A 19,954-nucleotide genomic window follows, 5' to 3' on the forward strand; every position below is an offset into this window, starting at 1 on the left:
CTCTTTGGCATTACACCACAGTAAAGGTGTAGGATTGAAAATCACTGGTTTTTAGTGCCTATTCAAGTGGCCTGGTAACAGCATTGGTGTCAGCATCTCCCTTTCTGCCCCATGTTGACAGGACATGAGAGTGCTCAGGCACAGAACTGCCTTATCCTCTTTCCTGCCCCAATCATGCTACCTTCAGTCTGCCCATCCCCTCCATTCCCACACAGTCTAATATAGAATCATAGAATGGTTTAAGATTGGAAGGAACCTTAGAGATCCCCCCTGCCACTGGATGAGACACCACCAGCTTTGCAACCACAACCCTGAGCCCTGTGACCACCACTGGTGACCAGCCACGGGCTGCATGTGGCACACTCATCCCCTTCTCTGGGCCTGATGACCCAGCCTGCATGTTGTGACACAGCATCTGAGGATTTACTGAAGTCCAGATGTGCACCATCCACCTTTCCCTCATCCCCATGAGTGGGTCAGCTTGCCATCAATGGAGAAGGCTGGTTAATCACAAGACAAGACCTGTCTTTCACAAACACATGCTGCTGGGCCTGATTATCCTGTGTGTGCTGCATGACAGTACTCAGTATCATACAATCCATGATATTCCTGGGCAACAAGGTCAGGCTGCCAGATCCTCCTTGTGGCCCTTTTTGTAGGTGGACATCACATTTGCTACCCTCCAGCCAACTGGGACCTTTCCAGTTAACCAGGGCAGCTGCTAAATAATTGAAAGTGACTCAACAAGGTATTTCACCAGCTCCATCAGTATCCTTCAGAGGTAGATTACCGCTCATTTGTCATGGCTGACATTGTTAAAACAACCTCTTGATGCTGCAAATTGGAATTTATTATTCTCATAGAGTTTGTTGGGCTTTTTTTAAAAAGTCTTAAGTACTTGAAATAACTACAAGTTACTATTTACTATCCAGAACCCCATTAGAGATATGTAACATCATAGATAAGGTTCTGGATAACTAAATATAAAAGTTTTAAGCCACCAATACCAACATATTACTTAGGTGATTGGGGGATATCAGCACTACTGGAGCTTTAATCAGGTATGAATAAACTGCAGCTGCTCTTCCTGCAGGACTTACCACATGAACTCAAGGAATTTTTAATTGTGCTGGGTGCATTTGCTTAGCCCTGACATTGCCAGCCACTAGCTTCTGGTCTAGGTTACTATCTAGATTAGACACCTGCCCACTTTACACCTTAAGAGATAAATCTCACCTTGAACTCTCAAAGCCAGTCTAAGCTTAAGTACATAAATGCACACCAGCTTGTTACTTAGAAGCAGTTGTCTTAATTCAGAGGGCTATTTAGAATATTTAATGCTCAAGAAAAAGATATAGGTTAAATGTAGGCAATAAATTTTGAGTTAATTTAGAGAAACAGTTTTAGCTGCACAACAGCATAACATGTTCACTTGACTCCATTTCACATGCTGCCTCATTTTATGCTGCCAGTGTGTAGAGATGCACCCCCTACAGGAGCAGTGCAAATAAGCAGTAAGGACACAAATCTGTTTCAGAATTAAACCATTTGGTACCATAAAGCATGAAGAGAATGAAGGATAGAATTGCTGGATCATCACTACAAACAATTTAAGCGAACTTTTATTGAAGCGTTAAGTTGTGGTACAGATATTTTTAAATGATCAAAGTCTAACACCACAGAAATTATAAACACCATACTCCCCCCATCCTGATCACCCAGATAGTTCAATAACCCATTCAACAGCTTTCATTTTCATAGACGAGGCTTATGCTTCTTTTTCTAAGATGCATTCTCTTTCAGTTTTACTTGACAAGGGATCTTCAGTCTACTTAAAGGACCTCAAGCCAAAAAAAGTCAGAACAATTGGGACAATGCAAGAACAAAAAAAAAAAAAAACCCCATTGAAATATTGGTCCTCAATATTAACACCAAAAAGCTTTAGTGCCATTTACAGCATGTAATTGGTAACACTGGTAAAGAACATCAATAATATGCTTTAAAAAAAAAAAATCAAAACATTCCAACCACTTGATTTCTAACCAAGCAGACTTTAGTTTAGAAGCACTGAAAAAGTGCTTCATTTATAAATACAGAAGGAACAAAAGAACCATTGCATCAAACCAGAAAGAGTCAAAACATTGCAAGGACAAGAGGGGAAAAATAATCTCAATTTTGTTGCTAACATGCTGATCTCACAGCTGTTAAAATCCCAGTATTTGCAAACAAACATAGCTGAAAGTGTGCCAGCTTTTCAAAGCCTGCATTTTAGTCAATACTCATTAAAGTGACTTTGAATTACACACTTTTCATGCTCCATGAATAGCATTCTACTTCACTTCTGTCCAGATGTCCCAGACAGTTCTTGCTCTGTACCTTCACTTAATGCCCTCGAGTCACAGTAAGAGGAACCACCTTAGCAATTAGGAGGAAAAAACAGATGAAGTCACAACAATCAAGTACAACATAAGTCACATGCACAACAATGTCACAGGACTGTCACAAGACAGAGGCATTAGCTTTGCTTGGAACAACAAAATGAAGTGACACTGGACCGGTTTAGAAGCACTCTTTACAGTCCAAAGTGGCAGGTCACAGAGAATAATCCAAACCAATCAACACACCCAGACTGGCAAATCCCACTCCTCCACCAGCCCTACCTGCCAGGGCTCAGGATCACCAGCCTCCTGTTCTGACACAACAGGTGACTGGGACAGAAAATGCCTGCTGCCAATATCAACTTGCACTTTGCAAAGCTGTCACACAACAACATCAAAGCACTTGAAGCCTGGCTCAGCTCTTCCCCTGTCAAGTCTTGGACCTTCATCAAGTTGTGCCATTGCGTGGCGGTGTGACAGCTCGGGGATGTGGACAGACAAATGGCCATTGAGGTGAGACAGTTTAGCCTGCTCTAGTACCGATACCCACGTCACTAAAGGTGAAAGACCAATGTGTCAGCCCAGCTCTACAGGAGAGCTGAGCTAACTCCCAGAAGCTGTATCAGAGCATGGAAAGTCAGTCTGATTTAAAAATAAATCAACCACCACCTGTAGTAGCAAAACAATTTGTAACTGTTTTAAGAAATTTCTCCAAACATGAAAGTGTTAATTAGGAATCAGTTTCATTAGAAATCATGGAAGTTCATCAAAAACTGTTTTAGACTGAAATCACAACATAGATTAAAAAAAAAAAAGGAGTGACAATTTAACAGAGAACTGTCCCCAGTGAGTAGGTTGAGGCTGAAGTCTAATGAGGACGAAAGCCTTGTCTGTGGGGAATTTTTGGTGATACTTGGAGAAAAACTATACTGTGTGTAATTCTACCTGAATCATTTTTACAAGTGTTGTAAAGTTTCATACAGTAAGATTTTTCTACATGCACTTCAATTTCACAGCAAGAGTGGCATAGAGTACCTAAACACAGAAGAGAGCATTCATGCAAGATATCTAACTCCTTGATATAATAATGCATACAATTCAAAATGGTTATACTATGATTACACCTAGGGCTTTCCACAACTACAAGGTGGTGGGAGTGGAAAGCATGGCCCCCTGAATCATTAACTAGAAAGCAACCACCACCTTTTATATGGGATTTCTTTTTGCGCTTTTTCTTCATTCTTAATCAACTGTGCTGCTGCTGGCGATTTTTTGTAAAACTGGTGAAAACAAAATTATAATCACTGAATTGGGCAATCTGGTGATCAAGACGTTTAAACCCCTCAATCTTCTGGGCAGAGGAAAACACTGTGCGACATTTAGAGCTCTGGAAAACAAAAAAAAAAAAAAGTGGGAAGTTACTTTTAAAGCTGTAATTTAGAGATGGATTAGCACACTGCATTTCATATGTGGTTCATACTAACATATTTTAACACTCTTCCTGACAGTGGAGCAGAAAGTTTCATTCCCAAGCAGTGATTCTGCTCCCTATATACAGTACTGCTGTTCTGTGAACAATTATGGGATGTGGAGCACCTCTCCTATGCACACAGGCTGAGAGAATTTGGCTTGTTCAGCCTGGGGAAGAGAAGGCTCTGAGGAGACCTTACACCACCTTACAGTATCCTAAAGGGGGCTGCAAGAGAGCTGGAGGGACTTTTTTCCAGAGCATGTAGTGGTAGAACAAGTGGCAACAGATTTAAACTGAAAGAAGGTGGGTTTAGATTAGGTATTGGGAAAAAAAAAAATCTTCATTGTAAGGGTGGTGCGACATTGGAGCAGGTTGCCCAGAGAAGTTGTGTATGTCCCATGCCTGGCAATACTCAAGGCCAGGTTGGATGGGGCTTTGATCAACCTGGTCTAGTGGAAAGTGTCCCTGCCCATGGCATGGGGCTGGAACTAAGAGGATCTTTAAGGTCCCTTCCAACCCAAGTAATTTTGTAGTTCTATGATTAGCTGAGCAACACTATTAACAGCAGGTGTTCTACAACTGACAGCTGCAGGCAAATCCAGGAAAATGCCAAGGAAAGAAATTATACCTATACAGAACTACATAGGAAGTCATTAGAATTCTGGGACTGGGACACTGCATCTTACTGTTTCTGAAATTTGCTGAAGATCAGATTTAGTACATGCCATAGCAAGACTGAAGAGCATATTTACTTTCTAAAAAAACTACCGCTCAAATATAGAGGCAAACTAGAAACTGTTAATCTCCAGTAAAATCTCTAGCCTTGCTTCATTTGTGTCTGTATGTATTTCATCAGCTGCTAAGACAATGCAAGAAAACTCACCTGATTAACAAAGAGAGTTGTCACAAATTTTCCTGGCTTGAAAACCTCCACAACTTTTCTAATCAGGTCATCGTAAGAGGTCTGACTTATGTTTGTTTCAAAACTAACATAAGAAAACTCTGGTTCTGGAGTGATGTGAATAGTCCAGTAAGTTCCCTGAAAAAAAATAAGGTATTATTACCATCAAATATTTATTTTTATTTACCAATGCTAATTATTAATGAGTGCAAAACTTACATCCGATTTCATCCCGTTCATTGAATACCCACAAGGATTGAACATTGTAGCATCAATAACAGAACCTGGTATCAGGTCACGAATTCCACTCATCTGAAACAAAGTCAAACAACTCTGTCTATCATGCATCCTTAGACATGTTTAGATTTACCTCAAAGGCAAAATGAACATCTATTTAGCAAAGAAGACACCAGAATTCTCCCAAAAACAGGTAAGTCTGACTACATGTACCACTGTAGATGAGCTTTGTGTGCATCCTGTCACAGCATCAATAGCAGTGACAAGCTGCAGGCAAGCTATCACACTGCCTCTTACAGAGCCCAGCTGCCTCCATCCAAGACAAGGAAAGAGCTTGGAACTCCAAAACATATTTGCTTTTGCTGCTGAAATGGAAAACAGAGCTTCTCTTCAAGCACTATCCACAAAGTGAAGTCTGTTTACTTTTACTCCAGAGTAAGGATATGCTAGTTTATACCCTAGGAAGGAGTGCAATCCCAAGCATTTTGATTTACCACACAGTACCTGAGCTACAGCCAAATCTCAATAGCAAATACAGTGTGAGAAGCAAAGCCTAAGATGGAAAACAAGACTAAGTCAGTGTACTCGTCAGGAAAACTTGCTCACGTCACATGACTTCCCCATCTGGGTAAAGGAGGCAAACACAACCAGTTATGCTTAGACCCCAAATGTGCCCTTCCCCTCATCCAAACATCTCCCTGATTTAACCCAGATTTTGATACCTACTTAACCTTTGCATTCCTTAGCTCCAGCATAAGCCTTACTTCTCAATCTACATCCTTGAAAGTTACTCAAATTGTGGTTTTATCCCTACTCCGACATTCCTCAGAGTAAAAGCTTCCCATCACCCAAAGCACTGCATATTGTTGCTTTCACTAAAGGAAGGGCATTGAAAACATGAAGTTATAGTCCCCAAAACACCCTTGGGTTAAATCCATTTTCCTCCCAAAGTATTAACCCAATACTTTCTATGACATCTCTCCTACCACAAAATAAACCTTGTCTTAAAAGGAAAGTGAATGAAGCATTTTGTTGCCCAATTTCCACCATTTCCCAAAGTGTTCAAGTTTTCAAGCAAACATACACGAGTGACATCATTTGCAGTAACACCATCTTTCATGTAGAACTGGTCCATAACTACTGGGTCAAGCTCACTCATCAGAATTTCCAGTGTCTGATCAGGCTGATTGGATATCCGACTCTCTGGGAAATCCAGGGTGTACAGGTACCTACATAAAGCACAAATCAAGTATGTAACACTTACTGACAGCACCAGGTTCTACTGTAAAGACTTCAAACACTTCACATACATACCAGCAATCAGAGTTCATACGCCCCATGCAATAAGCTGCTCCATCTAGACAAGACAAGAGGCCTCCAGTTAATTAACACAGCTGAACATTTATGTATAATATTATCTTTATTTCCTATTTGAAGACAGGGGTCTTTCACAGAACCCCAGGAAGTTCACTGATGCAGTCAGCAGCTGTACCAAATAACCAGGCATTCAACTTCAGGAATGCTAAGTTAATAATCAGGAAAGCAAGCTTCCTCAGAATGGGTCTGCACACCCCAGCTAAGAGGCTACTATCAGGATATTGATATTACAGTTTAGCTATGCACAAAGAGAAACCTTGAAACTCTTAGAGCCTCTATTAAATGCATTTATGATCATAATTTATTTTCAAGTAACTCAGATGAGTACCACAGCTTCCATGTTCCTTCAAAATCCTGTCACTTAAAGATTCTTCTTGTACTCCTAAACTGCATTAAATGTTTGAATTCAGGTTTTAGCATAGTAACTTCTTCACATTTCACAACACTTCACACATTGCACATAGCAATGTGTGAAAAGCCCACATTTTTCTTCAGTGTATTACTTACTTTAAATTACCATCCTAGCTTTTTAATAGGGCTTTCAGAATTGTGCAGAGTGAACTGGAAGTCTGAAGATGACCCCAGTTTAGACTAGGTGTTAAATGTCAAGCTTAGTATAATTTAAATTTTGGTCTTGGCAAGCTAGTATCAGAAATCCAGAAACTAATATTGATAGCTTTTGACTTTTATGCAAGGACTGCTGAATTTTTAGTCTGGCAGCCTGTACCTATTGTACTGCTCATCACTTCTCATGTAACATCAACTTTGCTGAAGTTGTATCAACTTACTTGGGAAAATTTCATTAAGAAACTCGACTTCTTCCTGGAAATTCCTATGTGGGTACTCCTGGTGGGAAGGCTTCATGAAATTCTTACGTGAATAAAAGAAGCTCTGAAAAAATAAAGGTTCATTTTAGGTATTGAGTATTAGCCATCCACCTTGAATCTAAGAATCTAGAAAAATGCAAACATTTACCATGAATTTTCACAGGACCTAAGTTTCCATTGTCAAAACACTGCTACCTGTATTCCCATTTCAGAAGCACAGGGTTATTCCTACCTGAATTTCTAAGTTTCAGGAGACAGCTTACTTACAAACTTGTTTTCCACGAGACAGAGTGGGCACAGTTACTCTTAAGTAACTCAGCTCAGTGGCATTTGTTAGTTAGCACCCACTAAGAGACAAATAAAAGGGCAACTGCTGCAGCAGAGCAATCTTACATTACAGTCTTCCCATTATGGGAAGCATACATAAGTATCCAGATCCAGAATATTTAATAAAAATGTATATACATTAAACTAATACATTTGAAATAGCAGCAAAAAGCTTTTTGAACATTCCAAGGAAGATTTCTGACACCTTACCTGAATTGAGTCAAACCCACTGTACTCCCTAGCAAGCTCCAACAGGGGAACCAGTGCTTGCAGTAAGAGGGTGGTACCACACGTCTTCAAAATGAAACGTCTCTTGGAGACAAACATGCTACTCTCACTGTAAAAGAGGGGTTAAGATGATATTCAGTGCTCTACAGAAAACAACCCAGGAAGGAGTTGTTAGGTCTTGGTCCTTATCCCAACCAAATGCATTAATCTAAGTGACCAGCATATGGCACAAACATACTTAGCAAATAGATCAAATCAATAGAATGCAGCTAACATTTGAGAGCTGTTATGATTTACCAAAGCAAACACCTGCTCCAAGCATGATATTACAGAGTTGTCACACTACAGGAAAGGGCACACACAGTAGACACCCTCAAACTACCTGAGAAATACAAACATGCTGTGAAGTGGGTACACAGGCACAGCTATATGATATGCCTCATAAGCAAGATACAGAAATTAACTATATATAAACTAAGTCAGATACTTAACTACAGCCCAGCTGAACTGGAGATAGCATTGATGCCACATCCAGGACATCTAAACATGTGTAACAAGTATCTTTTTATCAGGTAACTGAACAACAGGAGTAAAAATTAGCTCAAGTAACTCAGTTTGGAATGCTGTTTACAAATCCAAAATCAAGGTTAAATTTAATCCAGGATGCAGTACAACTAGTTACTCTTTCCAGAATTTTGTTTTAAATATATGAAGCTTGAAGAAACAAGACTTGAACACAGTTTCTTTGACTAGCTTGCTCTTAGCACAACCTTGCCCTCAAGGCAATCTTTTAGAGTACAAGAACTTCAATATTTGTAATCTGAAGTAAAACAGAGAATGTCAAATGTGTCTGTAAAGTTCATGTACAAAAAGCAAGAAAGTATTTTGCAAGATGAAAAACACATGGCAAAAGTAGTGTCCTTACAACTAACTGCTGCACACTCAACAAAAATTGCAGGGTTCCAGGAAAGCTACAGTTTACAGCTGGAAGAGCTGTTCCACTTGATTGTGTTTATGCACAGCTAAGGCTGATCTACCAGTAAGGTTTTTTTGCCAATCTGTAAGTGACACCTACAGCCTATTCTGCTGAAGTAATACTCAAATTCTGTACTGGGGACACTTTACCCATGGACAAAATTAAGTGATGCCACCACAGCTCCGCCCATCCTTTTGGTTAAAGGAAAAGAGAAACACAACTATGAAGAGATTTGCACCTCTGAGCAGGAGACCCCTGCAAGTTGTAGCCATCAACCTGCCATTAACTCAAGATTGGATTGTCAGCCCAGTGAATCACAAATGACAGCTTTCGCTTTTTCCTTTCCTAGGGACTAAAAGAATGAGCCAATGCCTTACCTGAGTACATAAGCTTCCTGCTTGTCAGTTTTTGTCACACTTATGATCAAACAATGCACATTCTCCAGAAGTTTGTCCCACTCAATCCTGTGAAGAAATTACAGAAGAGCACAAACAACAGGTTAAACAAACCAAAGCTTGCTGAAGCCCGGGGTAAAAAGCCCGAACAAGACCAGAGTCTTGAGTTACTGGATCTGACAGCACAAAATGGGAAGAGCTTTCATACAGAGACTGATTCTCACAATCCAGTAATACTCCATTCTTTGCTCTTGATGGCTCGGTAGTCCTAAAAATCTGTTACCATGATCTGCTGCATGCGGAACCTCAAGCTTCTAACCAGGTGAGTCAGGATAACTTTAAATCCTGCTTTTCGCTGAAAAGCTAAAAACAAATACATTTCAATGGCCTGAATTCAATGAAACCAGGATCACAGAATTCCTTCATACAGTGCAAACTGTAGCTATGGTAATAAAATTCCATATGGTGGCAGAGGTTTAGTATTCAATTCTTTACTTATTCATTTCACAAAGAATCTGAAAAAAATAAGCAAAAAACAAGGGCTCAAGTTAAGCCAAAAGGCTTTCAAGTACTCAAGAGAAATGATGGGCTTGCAAAAAAACTACTTTGGTTGTCACTTCAGTCTTGTGTCTACACCAGACTAGTAGAATTCAGTGTAGTCAATTTTGCTATAAATAAGACAGGAACAGATACAGCTTCTTGATGTCACAAAATTACACGACTGCCAACTGTCCTACTTCTCCCTGCCCACAGCATATTCCACCTGCAGGTTTGTGCTGGCTCTTGTCCTCAGAGAAGTCACGATCCAAGAGATTTACTAACCCAGCACAAAACTAAGCTGCTCATCAGTAGAGCTGGAAAAACTGCAGGAGCTAGGAGCACAAAAAAATTGCCAATTTTTCATCACCAAGCAAGCTCAGCTTGCCCATATAAAACCGTCAGCCTAATCCTTCTTCAGGAGGCAGACCTCTCACCCTTTACTGACACTGCAAAAGCCCTGTCTGTGGCTGTATGCCAGGACAGAGCACTCACTGTTAATTCCATCAACACACTTTCTCCTGCAGCCACCAGTCTTTCCCCTCAGAAAACTGGTCAGTTCATGAAATTGAAGTTTTAGATTCTGTTACATGTATAATGAAATAATCCACATATTCTTTAGCCTTTCTGAACAGTCAGCAAATAAATGCCTTAACCTCTCCCTCAATTAATTAATTCATTCAGGAGAATGCCTTTTGAAACTGAATTCTGTACCTTTAATAATACCTGAGGACTTTCCCATTTAAAGTACAACAGAATAGTAATATTCATATATCTGATTCAACCAGAACACACATTAAGAAAATCCCATCCATTTAAGAAAATCCTATCCATTTAAGAAACACTCATAATCAATGCACATCTGATTAATTTAGAAATTCTGTAGTATAACCAGATACTTAAAATCAAAGTGAGGTTTACCCCAGTTAGTGACCCTTGATGAAATGCTTTTCTGCAAACACAGACATGACAGCACAGACACTCAAATCTCCACATCAAATTAAAAAGGTTATTTTGAGTGCTCAGCTCAAGTCCCACACATTTACTCAGCTCTATACTTATGTCATTGACTGGAGTTAGCTCTGTTCCTAAAACTCAAATGGCTGCTCACCTTAAAAAGGCTGGTAAATGCAAAGAGTGAAATAGATACAATATAAACTATCTTCTAAATGCTCCTGGAAAAATCATACAATTTTGCTAGTAAGAGTACTAAAGGATTAACTTTTCTCTGGCTCCAGCCTAAGTTTGCCAGTCACTCTTCCTGTAAATTGAGCTAGGTAACAGATTGTTCAAACCATTCCAGCATCCCTACCACCATCTTATCTGCCATTAAATAAACACCCAGAGTCTGACATTGCACTTGGGAAAGGTGAGGAAGAGTTCCCTGATGCTGAGCTGTACTAACCCCATTCGTACATTACTACAAATCTGATTTTGTACTTGTCCAAGCATTAATGGGCATGTAGCTATCTTAGGCTTTGCAAGAGCACACGTCTCAGCCTTCACAAGCTTCTTACCCGGTCAGACAGTCAAAACGTCAGCCTCAGGCAGGCAGGTGACCCTTTTTCTTTAAGCACCACTGTAGTGCAGCTCTGTGCAGGCATTTCAGGGAAATGTCCGTGCTCCAGACACATTAGCAGAGGAGGATGTCACAAGTCTGGTAGTTCAGTGAGGGGTCAGTACAGCACCAACAGTGACTATTGTGTGTGAGGTGCAGAGCCCACAATGCAAAGGAAGCCCTGTTATGCTTACTGGTACCACAGTTGGTATTTAGGTACCATGGCTGAAATCTGCAGTTGCACAAGACCTTTGCATATCACAGCTTTGCTCAAGTGCTCACTATCATACTACAGAAACCATGGCTAAGCATACACTAAATGCTGTGTTCAGCCTTTACACAAATAAAGGGCCAGGTCATAATTTGTCCTGTCTGGAGCAGCACTAAGGAAAAACGCTACAACTTTAGAAGCAGACAGGATGCTAGGCTTGCTCTAGAAGCATACACAGACTAACAAAGGGTTGCAGCACCCAGGATGAGACTTGGCCACATTAGGGAGAAATTCTGCAGGGATACTGGCCTGTATCTGTCTGCATTTTAAAGCTAAGTACAGAAAACTACAGAAAGGCTGAATTTGATCCAACATAATCTATTTAAACAAGATGACCTTAGTATTTGGCATGTTCTATTGTTTAAAGCACAGCTAAGGAAGAACATCTGGAACTACTTTGTCCCAAGTAGATTAAGTTCACTACAAGTCTAACTCTTGTATTTCTTCCCCCCCCTTTTTTTTGTTCCATATAATTGTCACTAGCTGAGACAAACAATATATACACACACTTGAATGAAGAAACAAAATCAACATTTAAAGTAGTATTTCAATGGTTATCACTACATCTATTGCAGCTATTCAATAATTAGTAAAAATCTGCTAAGTTAGTAATTTAAGTATTTGAGAATACTACTAATTTCATAGCTGAGTTAAGTTTTAACTTGGAAGCAAAGCCTGCAACTAAAAAAGGGTACCCAAGTAAGACTGATTCTCAATGAAGTGCCACCATGGACTTCTGCTCTTCAAAATTCCCCCTTCAATGATCAATGTGCAAGGCATTACTATTTCCTAAATTATTTCCCATAGCCAGACATCAGAACAATGCCAGTTTGGAAATTGCTTTCCTATACTCAAGAGTCACAGGCAGCTCTTCCTGGAAGCAAGTTCTGCAGCAGACCTGCAGACACTGACATGAGACTGACTTCTCCCTTATGTAGGCTCATGGACCACTTCATTCCAAAGTTGAAAGATCCCCTTTCCAAATTTTCAAATAACTGCTACTTATCCAGAGTCAAATTAGTTTCTTGAATGGGCAAGCACGATGCACCTTAAATGACTGCACCTTCTCAGAGAATAGCAAATGAAAATGGAATACATCTACTCAAGTGTGAAGACCTGTCCTTGCTTGAATGGTAAAAAGCTATTTGTTCTACACCTGACTAGCAGAACATCCCAAAAGGGAAGAAAAAAAAAAAATCAAGCTTAACAATTTACTTCTATACCTGTGTTGTAATATTTAGTGCCTTATCAACAGATTTTTTACCAGAGTACAAATAAGCTCCATTCAAACTGCCAACCAGGTATGTGTAGGGAAGAGCTATTATAATTGAGAAGAAGCTTAATTGAAGGAAGTATGCTTCATGAATAGTCAATAGTTCCTCTCAACCCAGTTCCAAAGCATCATATCTGCTCCTTTATTTCAGAAGGAAGTTTTCCTTGACAGATAAAACCATGCTTTTGCACACAAGTTATTGGCCTCTTCTGAGCCTTTACCTTCAGGGGCAAAACACATTCTTTAACAGGAGTCAAGCACACCAGGCACAATAATGCTGTTTCAGGCCAACTGGGAATGTGCTAACAGCAATTTGAAGAGATTAAGAACTACATCAAGCACTCTTTCCTGTCAGCAACCAACAGCCTCCTCAAGCACACCACCCCACCACCAGGAACTTGCTAAGGCAGCCAGACAGCACTGTGAAGAAAAGCTGCATTGCAGTAGGGCAGGAATTCTTAGGAAAGAAATCATATGGAACTTCTAAAGACAGTTTAAGCTACATACATACTCTTGCATAGCTTTTCATTAAATAGAACAGCTGACAATTCTATAGTACCGTAAGGTTTTTAATCTTGATTAGGTAAGACTTTGTTTTAATGTCAAGCATTCAACTGCAGAGCAAAGTCTTACCCCTACCTGTTACCTACTAAGTGTTTTTAGGAGCCACATAGGTATCAGTTACCTCATTAGCAGGCTACAGTTAAATAGGCAAATTCCTGCCAATACCACGATCCAGACAGCCTAAAACTGTCTAAACTGCCTACACGGAGGGGAGGCAGCCAAGACACATGAAGCTGGCTAAACATCAGTGTCAGCAGAGCTGGAACATTGCTTTCAAGCATCCCAAAACAAGCAGAAACAGTACAAACCACACAGAAGTCACAAGCATTTTAAAGCACCTCTCAGCAGCTTGCGTATTTCTCTGCACACAGCTGCATGTGAATTATTACCTCTTAGAAACAAAATTTAAAAACTGCTGTTTAAGATAGGTTACCCTGAACCACAGCCTGAGTTTAGGCTAAGACCCTTGCAACATGATAAGTTTACATAGGCAATATCTGTGGGGTGCACAAAAGTGTCACACCCTCTATATGCTCTGAGCATAGATACACAGAGACTGCCCACATCTCCCTTATCCTAAACCTAAGAAGCCTTCCAGGGACATGCACTTAATCTTGAGAGACAGGCACCTGGGTGGAAAATTGCATCCACATTGAAAGTGACTCTATGCAGTACTGCTCACAAAATCCTTCTTACCTACAAAGTCCCAAGGCAACTACTTAGAGCATCTCTCCCAAATGAAACCAAGATATTTCAGCAATGGCACAAAGATGGCCACAGCTGGGCTCTGAAGGCATTCTATTTCTCCTCTTGTGGGTCTAACACCACTATTGCAGTTACATGGAATGGGGACTCCATCCTTTACATCCAAAGACACTCAATGGGTATTCCCAAGTCTCCTATCCAAGGACATCCAAAGTGCTCGAGTAAGCATGAGCCCCAGGAGGCACAGCAGGACTTGACAAGCAACATTCAGGGCAAACTTGAGTGTAATTTTCTCCAGAAGGAGCACACAGCAAGTATCTATCAAAAGCCCCAAGTCTTCCCGTTCTCCCGGCTGAGCAAACAACCATTAGGAACGCCCTCTGAGGAATACACCAAGAGCTGCTTATTTATTTTCTACAGTCTCACAAGGGCCCAGACCTTTGCCAGCCAGTGAGTACCCAAATGCTTCAGCACTTTGCGTGATAACGTAGGAAAATGTCAGAAAGGCTTCAACATAAGTCTTCACTTTCTGCAAGCAGGATCAGAATCACTAGAAGTGAGAATAAAAGGGTTTGTTTCCATCGTGTGAAACCACTCTTTAGGTACAGTTTCAAGTAACAAGAAAACATTTTACCAGTAGTTTTGAACCAGATCTAAAATCTAATTGATATCCATTCTGATAAGGGGAAGACTGCACTCTACATGAAGTTCTCCAGATAAGCTTGCATCGTCCATAAAAAAAGCCCCACAAGTACACTGGGATAGAGGCTCATAGCACAGCCCTGTCTTGTTTCCAGAGTCGCTCCAGGTTTGTTCCAAAGCATGGCAGGAGCAGACCATGGCACAGCACGCTGCAGCAGTGAGCTCGCTCGGGCTACAGGGTGCAGCACACAGCAAGGATTTGCAGGGCTCCTACCAACCCATGAGTGCCTCAGGGCTTGGGAGCTTTCCTGGAGCACAGGATCACAATGTCCTATCGGTGTCACCCCATACTGCTCATTGCTGCAGTTTTCTCCAGCTTGTGTCTCCACGTAATATAGACAAAAAAGAAGCAGATTAAAAGTCCATAAATAAGGTCAATTTCAGAGTATTCCTCAGGGCTGAATGCCTGAGATATGAACTTCTAACACTGGCATCATTTATTTATGGTTTCAAACTTCTGTAAATTCGAGACCCTGATAGTCCTTCAGATGGAAAATGCATAGCTGCACACCATGTGAAGGAATACACAGCTGTGGGGAGAGTGAATGCACTACACAGTCACCATGGAAATCCAGGGCTTGCAGCAAGTTTTCAGCAAACCCTGTTTTCCATATAGAGTTTAGGGCTACTTTTTTAGGAAAAAAGCATATTGAGAACAAGCAATAAAATTACAAAGCATAGTGAGAACAAGCAATAAAATTAAAGCAAATTATTTTGAGACCACAAAACATTAACTTCATTTCACTACTGGACATAAGCAGTGTAGGCATACTGAGATGCTTGCCAGTAACTATTTCAACCACAAGACCTTTCTGCATAATTCATTAACAAGTGAGCAAAAACACCCCAAAACTTAACAACCAAGTAAAAGCTCAAGTTCCATACTTTTTAGCTGGGACCTTTATTGAAGGTATTAATTTGACAAAGATCTTTTCTGAAACACATTACACATAATCCAAACTTTTATCCAGAAAGCGGGTTTGCCCATAGGAGGGAAAAAATGTGGAAAAAGTCTCAGCTGCATCAGCTCAAGATATCCAAAGACTTTAAAATATCTAATCCCTAACAAGCACACACAACATGGAAATTTTTAGCTTTGAAAACCAGCTTAGTCATTCAGTAGATGAATGGCTCACATTTCACTACTAAGCAGGTATTACAATACAAAAGGCAAGCTCAACTGGTTTGCAACTTGATTCTAATTTAGCTATTGTTCTACAGTTTCAGCTTTGATTTCAGATTCTGGTCAACATAAACTAGTCCATTCAATCACCTTTATAGAATTAGCATAGCGGGATAGATGCAAATGAAAGTCCTGAACACAACGTATCAGCTGTAACAGGTAATTTAATTTGACAGTTTTCCAAAAGAAAATGTTTGTACAAGGTCATTTCATGCTAGAAACACTTTCAGACATGTCACAGTTTCCTACCAAGAAAAGCAAGCACCTTAGATTAACATGTTGTATTAAGAGCCAATTAACACAAAAAGTCTTCAAAGCCTGCTCACAGCACTGACACTGTGTTAAAGACCACACGTTCAACAGTTAACAGTTTTTATCCACTCTATTAAAACTTTACAGCCTTATCTAAACCACACAAAGGAACTATCCCAGTACCCACACTGCAATTACATGAAACGCTCAGGGTTTAAAAGTTAAGTTTGCAGTTTTGCAAACACGAGTCTCAGCTGACAAATGGAGCGCCAGAGCACGAATGTGTCAGCGAGGAAAGCATTCACAGAATGCCGTCTCTAAACTACATCTCCGTCTTAACACAAAGGCAAACGAGTACTTTTGCAATCTTTCACATTTTAAGTCAAACACTACAGGACTCCTCCAGCATCTAAGGGGCTCACATCATCTGCAAGTATTTTAGCTGGGATTTTCCTTCCAGGATTGCCTGGACATTACCTATACAAGCTTCTACCCCGTACCTGCTATGCCACTAAGCCTCAAAGAGCCATAAAACCACATTTGATGACTTCCATGTTAAGTACATTATTCAGAAAGATCTAAATAGCTTCACAAGTCAAAGTTACACAAGCAAATTACCTCAGAGGTAAAAATACTCCGCAGTGCTTCTGGTACAAAAAAAATGAAGCTTCCACTAACCATGAGCATTCAGACATGCACACACATAGGCTATTCATTACTTTAAAAAAGAGGCAGTTATCTGCTCACTGCCAATTCAGATCTGTGAACAGCTAATTCCACCAATATATGCACATGGGAAATTTCCCGAGAAATACCAAAACAAAGGGAAAAACAAATAGGATACATCGCTGAATGGAGATGATTAGCATATTCCAAACATTGAGAGCACTATTACAGGCTCTCTTGCCCAAACTCTGACAAGAGACCTTTGGGTAACGGTGATATGCACAAGCAGATCTGGATACACTGAGAGCCAGACCCTCCAGCAACCACCCGAATCTGAACAGCTGACCATACTGAAGGTGAACTACTCACATGAGTATAACCTTCAGATTTGCCCTGTTTGCTTAGGACAAGCCTACCTTTCCCAACTATGTCAACTGATCCACCTACATTCCATTTTTATTGTCACTGCAATAAAAATGAACTCTGCCATAGTTCTGCAGATTTTGCTTTGTACTTCAACCTTGCAGCTACCATTTTCTGACACTTCCAGAAGAGTATATTTTGTGGATCTACAGCTGGACCCTCACAGTCAGAGATCTAAATATTCCACAGAATCCTAGAATGGTCTGGATTGGAAGGGGCCTTAAAGACCACCTAGCTCCAGTGATTCTACGCTGTCCTCTCCACACCACAGTACCGGCAATGTGCAGCACAGACGCCCCGTGCCAGCAGGGCTCCCGAGCCGCCCGTGCGCCGGCAGGTGGCCATCGGGCCCTGCGCTAACAAAGGCGGCGCGGGCGCATTCCCGGGCGGCGGGCGGGGAGCGGCGGGAGCCGGTGCCGAGCACGTGCGCCGGGAGCGGAGCGGGCCCCGGGCCTTCCTTCGCCCGCCGCGGGCGGCGCCGAGCGCGGCGCCAGCGCATTCCCCACATGCCCATTGGGTGACGGGCGCGGCCCGGCCCTCCGCGGCGCCCCGCTCCCATTGGCCTCAGCTCCTCAATGGGGGAGAGCGACGGCAGCGGCGGCGCGGCCCGGGAGCGCGGCCAGGACACTCACGTGTAAATCGCGGCTCCAGCCACACTTCTGCCGGGGGAGGCGGGGGCACTGCTCTCCCGGTGCCTCCCTCGCTCCGGTGCCCACCGCACCGCTGGGAGGCACGGGAAGGGTCCCCGGGTGCCGCCTGCTTCCCTCGGCGAGAGCCGCTCTATGGACCTGTCCGGCTACGCAGTGCCGGAGGTCGCCGCCACACCGGCCATGTGAGAGAGAACCATCGACCCTCTCCGCGACAGCCACTGGGAGCTCCCTTTCCAGCCTGCATTACTGGGAAGGGGGATTCCTGAGCCCCCGCTGTCCGCAGTACGGCACGGCCAGGGATTTCCCGAGCCTTCTCATCCCGAAACTGGCCGTAGGAGCGGGACGAGCCGCCGCAGAGCGGTGGGCGCCGCCGCTGTGCCCCGGCCGCCAGCAGCACTGCGACACCGCGCCCGCTCCCCCCGCGGCGCTCCCGGCACACGCCCGGCCCCGCGCTGCGCTCCGCCGCCACCGCCACATGTTGCCAGCGGGAACCGCGCGGGGCTGCACGAGGTGGCGGCGCGGAATGGCTTCCGTCCCCGGCACCGCCACCTCCCGCCCGCCGGGACGAGGGGAGCCTCCCTGCCCGAGGGTCTCTGGAGGGCGGCGGAAGGTCATCCCCCGCGGGGAGATGCTGGGGCTGTCACCGGGAGAGCGGGAAGGCGGCCGGCAGCCCAGCCCCCACCGACGGCCACCCCGGAACCTGCCTTCCCCCGGCGCGGCCGCCATCGTCCCCCAAAGCGCCGCCACACCCGGGCCATTCAGGGACCCTCCCGCCCCGCCGGCCGCCCCCCACGGGCAGCGCTGCCACCGCCGCCGCCTCTCCCCGCTCCGACCCCACCCCGCGCCGGCCGTTCGCGGACCTGGGTATGGTGCGGAGGTCGCCGGACCCCTTGCTCTGGTGCGGCTCCTGCTGCGCGGGCTGCTGCCGGGCGAACCACACCTCCAACAGCTTCTCGGTCCCTTCGAAGAAGTGTGCACCGCTCTCCTTCATGGTGAGACAACTCGGCAACCAACAACCACAGAAATTAAACGACAACCAAACTGCCGCCCCCGGCCGCCACCGTTCGCTGCTGCTGCACGGGCCGCGCTGCTGCCGCCGCCGGGTCTCAGTCCGTCCCGGGCGGGTTTCACCTTCGGGGGGATTTGTGTAATATTAATTAAAAAAAAAAAAAAAAAAAAAAGGAGGAATAAGTAGAAGAAGGAAGGATTTTTTTTAAACGGGCGAAAACCACCCGGAGTGCGCGGCGGCGGATGCGGCGTGAGCGTGTGTGAGCGGGTTACAGTCCGAGCGGGGGTGCGGGCGGGCGATGCGGTTCGGTTCCTTGTAGTCCGTGTGTTCCCCTGTTACAGAGAAGAGCGTTGAGCGAGCGCTAGCTAATGTCGCCGGCCATACTGTGTAAGCGAGGGGCCAGTGCGCACGCAGCCGCCTTTATACCCCCGCAGGTAGCCGCATCACGCCGGGCCGCGCTGCACATTGGGCGGCCGCCGCTCCGGCCCGCCCTTCCCCGCTTCCCATAGGGTGGCGGCGACGCCCGTCAAGGCATTTGCCGGTTCCTCCGGCCCCTCCCGCTGCAGTTCTCCCGCCCGCCGGCCCGCAGGGAGCGGGAGATGGAGCGCGGGCGGCGGCGGGCCGGGGCAGCGCTCGGGCCGCGCTGTGGCCGCGCTGTGGCGGCCGCACCGGGATCGGACCGCGCCGCCCCGAACGTGGGGGGGAAGCACGGGCTGTGGTCGGCAGGGAGCCGTGCCAGGGCAAGCAGGGCTGAACATGGCCTAGAGACGGCAGGGGAGCATCCCCCGAAACCGTTCGGCGCGTAGCGAGGGGCGAACCCGAGAATTTGGGCTCTTCCGGGGCCGCGGCGGCAGCGCCCGCACCCCGCGCTCCTTCCCTCTGCGCCCGCCGTAAGGCGCTTCCCTCGCTCGTAAGAGGAGTTCAGCCGAGCGTTCAGGCGTAGTTCCCGCTCCCTTCGCCCCTTCCAGGTGCCCAGCATGTGTGACCGAGAAATGGGGAGCCACTGGTACGCGGGTGTGTGGCACAAGGAGCGAGTGACCGGGC

The 19,954-nt window shown here is 44.2% G+C and overlaps 1 protein-coding gene across 1 annotated transcript; it reads right to left on the reverse strand.

Moving 5' to 3' along the window:
• Window positions 1-1,600: 1,600 nt before the first annotated feature.
• On the reverse strand, window positions 1,601-19,286 carry AMD1 (adenosylmethionine decarboxylase 1). The gene is made up of 9 exons (XM_059467380.1): window positions 18,762-19,286; window positions 9,100-9,186; window positions 7,729-7,855; window positions 7,153-7,255; window positions 6,302-6,344; window positions 6,072-6,216; window positions 4,970-5,062; window positions 4,733-4,888; window positions 1,601-3,765 (listed from the first exon to the last, which is right to left on the reverse strand). The coding sequence occupies exons 1-9, from the start codon at window positions 18,890-18,892 to the stop codon at window positions 3,625-3,627; spliced, it is 1,026 nt and encodes a 341-aa protein (XP_059323363.1). The 5' UTR covers window positions 18,893-19,286; the 3' UTR covers window positions 1,601-3,624.
• Window positions 19,287-19,954: the final 668 nt, after the last annotated feature.

Source organism: Ammospiza nelsoni, chromosome 3, assembly GCF_027579445.1.
Source record: "Ammospiza nelsoni isolate bAmmNel1 chromosome 3, bAmmNel1.pri, whole genome shotgun sequence".
Classification (NCBI taxonomy): Eukaryota; Metazoa; Chordata; class Aves; order Passeriformes; family Passerellidae; genus Ammospiza; species Ammospiza nelsoni.